The following is a 7,901-nucleotide window of genomic DNA, read 5'->3' on the forward strand; positions in this document are numbered from 1 at the left end:
TTTTAATTTTTTTTAAATTGAATTTAATTATTAGCATTGATCATTAACAATTTTTAATTTACTAGTGTATTGACTCATTGAGCTATGACTATATCTAATTACTAATTATGTGTTGTTTATAAATATAAACAATTGCTCCATATATAAGATTACATACTGATTTTCTAATTACATATTATTATACTAGACTATTACCTATTACTCACTATTAGTTATTCAAGTATATTATTTATACATTTGATTATGTATGATAGTAATATTATGATGTGTACATATACTATATTATTAGTCTATATATATCATAGTGTTAGTCTATTATTCTATAATAATTAACACACAAGCATAGTGTTAAATGTAAGTATATAAGTTATAGACTTTCAATGAGTATATATGATCATTATATAGATAATACATATTTTTATAATCTATGTATACTAATATCATAGTCAAATGTGTAAGTTAAAGGCAGAGGTCGGATGTCATATGTCAAAGTCGGAGTCAAGAGTCGATCTAAAAACAAATTTAACTCTAACCAAAAATACCTCCAAATTCAAGTCTGTTTATCGGAGTTCCGACTTCGACAGCACAAAATCAGTATCATATTCGAATTTTTGAATTTTTATACAACCCTAAGAGAATGAGTTAACAATAATCCAAGAGTTAAACTTTATCATCTTTAATTGATTTTATTTAATAACATAACATATTTTAAATAATTTCATGTGTTCATCACTTACACATAAAAATCACTTAAAATGTGTCAAAAATTTTTAGAATTCTCAATATTTTTATGTTATTTTCTTTCTACATTGCCTCTCAATTTTGTTGGGAGAACCCCACCTCTTATTCTCATCTTTTTCTTCTTTTTAATCTTTTTCCTCGGAATGAAATAATGATAATTTTATTCAAGTTTGTTGCTCTTATGTTACTCGATAGCATAATGAAACATAATTTAATTCATTAGGACAAGCAAGTTCACGTATCAGGCTTTTACCATGTTTAATACAAGCATGATTAGTTATAAGAAATTCTCATAGCTTTTAAAAATTTAGAATTCTTGAAAAGTTTCTTAGAAGTTTTCTTTATTTGAATTTGTGTAAATAGATTTAAAAAAATAAATGAATTGTTTCCTATAAAATAAAAATCATTGAAATATGTTTAGTATTGAGATTTGTGAAAGTGAGTAAATATATTTAAAAAGCTATTTAGATAAAATTTATGCGAGTTGTTTCTTAGTTTTTTGTGTAACTTGTTTTGGATAAATCAACAACAAATTTTTAATTCATTTTACAGTTTGAATAAAATAGGTTTTAAAATAACTGTGTCCGTGGTACTATTTTGCAAAGAAATCCGAGTAGAGATGATCGAAATGATTTATTTTAAAAAAAAATCTATTCATCATTATTTTTCTCATCATCCTATGACATGGCATTAGATGATACGTTTACAAATAAAATATAATAAATAATCTCCAATTATCTAATACCACATTATAAGATGATAAGAATTGGAATAACGTGTACTACTTAACTCTTATGATGGGGACCCCAAGACAGCCTGGTATCAGCCACTCGACTTTTAGGAAGGCAGTGAAGCACTAGCCATCAAATTGAACGCGTCAAACCCACGATGATAGAGAGATGAAACGAACAAAATGGAGTAGAAACATTGCTATTTGCTTCTTTCATAACTTCTCCCTTTTCTAAATTTATGGACGGAGCATAACAAAGGATTTTTGCCTTTCTCTTGTTGGCCAGAAGAGATAGAAACCAAGACCCCCCAATGTGAAACCTCTGAAAACTTTCATAAATCACCATCAACTCTCCCAAAGAAGTGTTCTATTTGCAAGCAACCTTGCGACTGCAAACTACTTGTTTTGGATCCATACTTGGTTCTCTTTGCTCCTACTGAATTCTCCTTTCCATCCTGCAGAAAAAGGAGAAAGTGTTGACGCTAGCATAAACACATGCACATAGTCACACACACAAATGCAAAATGTGCACAAAAATGCCTATTTTGGCAAACCTGCTTACATCCTATATTAGAGATAATCACAAAAAATTGTGGAAACATACATAGACCACCATGCACACCCTAGTTGATGCCTTACGCTTTCATGGGCACAGTTTAGTTTTCATATTTGACAATTCTTCCTCTTGACCGAATCTTTAACCTTCATAAGCAGATCAAACTAGAAGTGGCATAGTGCCCAATCCCATGCTTCCTCGGCATTCCATGCTCTCCTTGCACCTCTACAAATCCTATGAGACCCTCATGTGCACATTCATGTACTAAACCTAAATTATGGTGATCACTGTTGCATAAAGAAAACAATTTGCTTTGTCTAGGTAAGAAATTAAGAATTCTCGTGTCTGACATTTATTGAGTTGTGAATCCAACAGACAAATGGCTCCACGAGATGATAGTGTAGTTTATAACAACTGTCATTGTCCTCTTCTCTGTATAATGCGTTAACTATCATGTCATATTGATTCTCAAAACCAATAACAATTCAAGTAGCAAATCCACTTGAGCAGTGACCATCAAACTGACTAATAATGCGAGACTTCCAAAATTGAACCTTCTAGACAAAAGTAATTGAACAAGAGAAATGAACTAAACCCACCAGTGAAGATCTCAGAACCTTGATCTTACCACCCCTCCCATCAGCTCCAATGGCAATCAAATTGCCTGAACTTGAACCTTGCTTTGCTAATGATCCCTTGGTCTGGCTCCGTTTGCACCATTTACCCAAAAACCTGTGTGTTCCATCAGGGCCAAGCAATCCACCAGAAAAACAAATGCCCCCTGAAGGAATTTGTAAGCCATATAAAGAGAGGGAAAAAAAATAAGTTTACAAGGTTGGTATCTAATCATTTGATGTTATAGGGAAAATGTGAACTGTTTCATGAGGTCTAGTGGCCCAATGAAAACTGAAATTGCAACATATTATAATACCTGGCTCAGAAAGTGGTAGTGGGGATGGAGACTCCCTTCTAATGTTAAGCTTGGGCTCAACTTGCGTGATATCATTAAGAGGCAACATTACATCCTCATCCAGGGTGGCAGGAGTGTTCACCATATCATTATTGATCGAAGTTCTTGAACCTAAATTTTCTTCCATATTATTCTGTCCATGCCATACTGTAGTTTCTTTGTTCATGTCGGAAGGTACCTCTGACCTCAAAGTAGACTTCTGCTCAGTTACATTTTCCCTAGTCAATTCTTCAGGATTTGAAGGTCCAAGTGAAGCTGTATTAAATTTTGAAGCATCCTCATCTATCAAGAAGTATTCATCTTTCTCTCTATCAACAGCCATGGTGCTTGAACCCTTTTTAGTATAATTTACATTCATATCATTAGCAAAACTGAAGTTTTCCATTTTCCTGGAACACGATGGATTACCAGTCAAGCCACCCCTCTCATCTGAATTAAGCATGGATGCAGAAAGTTGTCTCTCTTGACCTTGAGATGAAAAATTTTTGGTCGCCCAAGAATTGGAATTACAATTACAATTCACAACATTCTCGTTAAACCCATTGATAATAGATTTCTTTGAAGCTTTTAGAGACCTCAAAACTTCATTCTCTTTTACTTCAAGAGCCGTCTCCAATTCCTGTACCCTTGTCTAATCATTGCAAAGGAAAAAAGTCATATTTGGAACCACCCACGGAATGAAATTATTCTAGGGTCTCACATGGACTTACCTTTAGTTTATTCATCTTTTCTTTAGCCTTGTCAAGTTTTCTGCAGAAACGAGCCTCTCCTCTTCCTAGGAGGTTGCATTTGGCCATCAATTCCTTGTAGCTCCTATCAGAAAACGGCAAGCAGAGATTTATATTAGAAAATAAGGCATAAGTAAGATAATACAATATAATATTTTAGGTAACAGGAGATTATTTGGTTATTACAGATGATTATAATCCGAGCGCAAGGCTTATCATACTATCTTTCCACCTTTTATGACATTAACTCAATGAATTTAAATTGAGAGAAAAGCACTCAACCAGAACTAGATAAATTTTCTCCACTCATGCACTGAATCATGTTGCAAAAAGACAGTACATAATCTACCTATTACGCATGACCAAGGATTTCCTTAGAATGTCAATGGTATCTTTATTGTTGGCACCATTACCAAAAGAGGCGAGCTTTAAAACTTTATCTTCATCAAGATCCAGATCAGACACTCTACATTGGGAGCCGTTTGACCATGTTAGCAACCAAAAAAAAAAACAACCAAATATTTGAGAGATTTGTTTGCAGAAATTGCAAATGCACACACAATTTGAATGCTGCAAGCTCTTTGGCCAGGGCCATATTCCTTTCTTGAAGCCTTAAGCATTCTAAAGTTGATTTATCAAGATCCTGTCACAGAATTGGCCAAACATTAACCCAGAGGTTAATAAGTAAATTGAAACCGGAAAAGAGAAAAGCATGTAGAACAATAGGTAATACTTCACCTCAGATTTCAGGTGAAGCAGTTGTTGCATAGAAGTTGTTTGTTTCAAGGCTTCCTTCTTCAATGCTGCTTCCTTTTTTGCCTGCTCTTTGCAAGAACACAGCTAAAGAAAAAGAAATATCTTGTAAGAATCATGTGTAAACAGAAATTGGCCACTTCAGATGGTAAAATAAACAAATATATATATATATATATGCATATAACAGCAAATTCGGATTCAGGTGAACTAAGCAGATAAAATCAAGTAAGCTTGTTAACTTACCTTTCAAGTTACAGAGATTTCTAGAGCCAAATTAGGATAAATGAAAAAGAAACTGAAAGGAAAAATAGATTGCAGGATAACACATGCAAAAGCAGAGAACTCTGTTTTCTCTTGCATCAACCAACCAGTAATCCATTTCATTGCTGAATAAATTTGAAATAGATTATGTAAAGGTCATTTTGTTTCAGACATTTTTGCTTTAATTTATGGAAAATGCTAGTTTTCCCCTAGGTTTGACCGCTGGTGTATTTTATTTTATTTTGTAATTTTTTTAAATGTTTAAAAAAGTTACTATAATGAATTTAAAAAAAATTAAAGAATGTTTGAAAAAAAAAGGCAGAATGCCTAGCGGTCACACCCAACAGTAAGTGTTGGGTGGCACAGTAGCATGTTCTTTAATTTATTATTGCCCCTGCTCAAGCATTCAATAGATTTGTATTGAGGCAAGGCACCATGGAGATTCTACTTCTCCATTCTTCCCTGCTTTTATGAAACATCATCCTTGACTAAGCTTCTTAAATGAAAATGGAAAATCTCCAAATGGTCCGAGTTTTGAACAAAAAAAAAAAGATCATTAAGTACAAAAATAAAATAGCCCCAAAATTTACCCCTTCTAAACTTACACATTATGTCAAAAGGAAACTAGAACAAGGAATAAAATTACCTGCACAATACTCATATTGCTTTACTTGTAGCCTACTCCTACTACTCATAAGCTATCCTACTTTACAAGCAAGTTACTCCTATTTCTTGCAAGTTACTCTTTTTTGTACGCTACTCTTATTACCTCTAGAATTCCCTTATCGCTTGCAAACCTGATGTGAAGTATCCTACATCAGTCCAATTTTGAAAAGAATTAATCTTCGAGTTATAATAAGAAGCGACTTCATTAAGACGATAAACTCCAAAATGCAATACTCATATAACCCACCAGTATAAGAGAAGAAATCTGTTAAAATAATTTTACCAAAATGTTTTTTGGATATTTATAAATGCTCAAGTCAACTCATCAGGTTGTTTAGTCATCTAGTCATGCCAACTCTTGCTCTGACAAATGAAATGTGCAAGGATAAAGGTAAAGCAGCATTTTTTTTCGTAAGTGGAAGCTCACCAAGGCAGGCCCTTCAAACCCACCCTGAGGAGTAAACACTGGATATATGACTCTACTTGCCATCACTGTAATCAGGTATTTCAAGTGAACTCCTAGTGCAGAATCGAATCCAAGATGTTCAAGTCTACAACTTATCTAAAGTCTGCCCTTTGACCATTAGGTTGGGCTCTAACAGGTGATAAAGGTTAAGCAACATTAAATCAAGATAAATGAAAAAAAAAAAAACAAAAAAACAAATTTCTCTTGATAAATTGCTGAAAGGATTTTTTGAATATTTTTATATGCTCATGCCATACGACATTTAAATGAATTGGGAGGGAAAAAAAAAAAAGGTTACTTCCACACTGCTCATATTGTTCTACTTGCAAGTTTGCAACCTTCGCCTTTTACATGCAAGCTTATTTTGTTTACTTGCAAACTACTATTATTTGCAAGCTTAGCAAATCCAACATAAAGTGCCCTGCATAACATCTTCATCAGTAATTCCCCCAAAGTAAAGATTGACAAAGTTGACCTCGCTGAGCCAAATATACGGAATTTTACTTCTTCATTTTCCCTTTTACCACTTTATCTCTCAACAATCAAACAGGGAACTGAGAAATCAAAAAGAACACTTGCAATTCTCATGATAATCTCGCACAATTTTATTTTATCTTCTGTCCTTCAAAATTCTTCAGAAATTAATCGTCTCACCTAGCCGGTGGGAATTCAAAATCACAGCTTGACAAAGAGTGTATTTTTAGGATAAACAAACAACAAATCAACATCTGATCAAAATACCACCCCTAATTTCTTTCATTCTGCCATACCTTATCAGCTACCAAACATACTCACAAAAAAACCAGTCAGTTACCTCCTCGTCGACCTCTTTGAGCTTCTTCCCCTGCCGCTCTAAGACCGAAGTAAGTCCCGTAACCTTCGTCACCAATCTGCTAACTTCGCTGCGCAACTCTTCGGGATCTTCCTCGTAATCGATCGGTTTCTGAGTTAGGACAGGATCGTTCGAGTCTCCAACCGACTGAAAATAAAGACGATTGGCATTGTTCGCCGAACAGAGCTGCTTGCACACAGGGCAAGTGCATTTCTTCGTGTTCGAACAGTACTCAAACCACTGTTGTAGACTAGGGTTTCAAGCACGCACAACAAGAAAAACATAATTAATTTCAGATTGAGACTTTTCATTCGATGCGTGTGTGTGTGGGGGGGGGAGGGGGGAGTACCAGAGCTCGTGGAAGACATGGCCGCATATAGAGATAGCTTGGATGTCTTCAACAATGGGCTTGAGATCTTCGTAGCAGATCGAGCAAATGGCCTTGGCAAAGGAGGTGCCACCTGCCATCTCTCTCTCTCTCTCTCCTCTCTCTGCCCTAGTCTTCTTGTCGCCACTTTTACTCCCGTTTTCTCTCGGGAAAATATGGAGCGAACTTTGAAGAATGAGCGGACCGCTTACAAAAATGTTTGGGCGGGAAGACAGAGGGAAATTGAGCAATATTCGTAAAATCACACTTTTTAATGGTGAAAAAACGCTGAATCGATAAATTGGATCGGACCGGGTTTGGTTTGGACCGGCATTAGTTTCCATTTTTTTTTAAATTGGTTCGGTTTCGACTTTTTTTTTAATACCGAATCGGAATAATTTATATATATATTTTTTAATTTTTTATATTGTATAAAATATTTTTTATATGATTTTTTTATATATAAAAAATTATATATAAAATATTTTGTATTATATGATAAATTACTAATTAATGTAATATTAAATTTTAAAATCATATATCATCTATTGTATTAATAGTTATACTAATACTATATCATTATATATTATAATATACTATAATATATCAATATATTATATATTATAATATATCACTATAGTCTATAATATGATTATAATATATTATAATATACTACAATATATTATCAATATATTATTATATACTATGATATACTATATTATATAGTAATATCCAAAAAATCAGACCGAACCGAACCAGAAATACCGGTTTAGGAGTGTAACTGGTGCGGTATTGATTTTTTAAATCTCAAAACTGATATATATCGGT

At 33.7% G+C, this 7,901-nt stretch overlaps 1 protein-coding gene across 1 annotated transcript; it reads right to left on the bottom strand.

Moving 5' to 3' along the window:
• Positions 1 to 1,448: 1,448 nt before the first annotated feature.
• On the bottom strand, positions 1,449 to 7,353 carry LOC121244613 (E3 ubiquitin-protein ligase trul-1). Its single transcript, XM_041142767.1, has 9 exons — positions 7,056 to 7,353; positions 6,689 to 6,956; positions 4,464 to 4,565; positions 4,286 to 4,368; positions 4,075 to 4,191; positions 3,708 to 3,810; positions 2,959 to 3,628; positions 2,627 to 2,808; positions 1,449 to 1,926 (listed from the first exon to the last, which is right to left on the bottom strand). Exons 1-9 carry the CDS (start codon positions 7,172 to 7,174, stop codon positions 1,804 to 1,806), a joined length of 1,767 nt encoding a protein of 588 aa, XP_040998701.1. The 5' UTR covers positions 7,175 to 7,353; the 3' UTR covers positions 1,449 to 1,803.
• Positions 7,354 to 7,901: the final 548 nt, after the last annotated feature.

Source organism: Juglans microcarpa x Juglans regia, chromosome 1S (assembly GCF_004785595.1).
Source record: "Juglans microcarpa x Juglans regia isolate MS1-56 chromosome 1S, Jm3101_v1.0, whole genome shotgun sequence".
NCBI classification, from domain to species: Eukaryota; Viridiplantae; Streptophyta; class Magnoliopsida; order Fagales; family Juglandaceae; genus Juglans; species Juglans microcarpa x Juglans regia.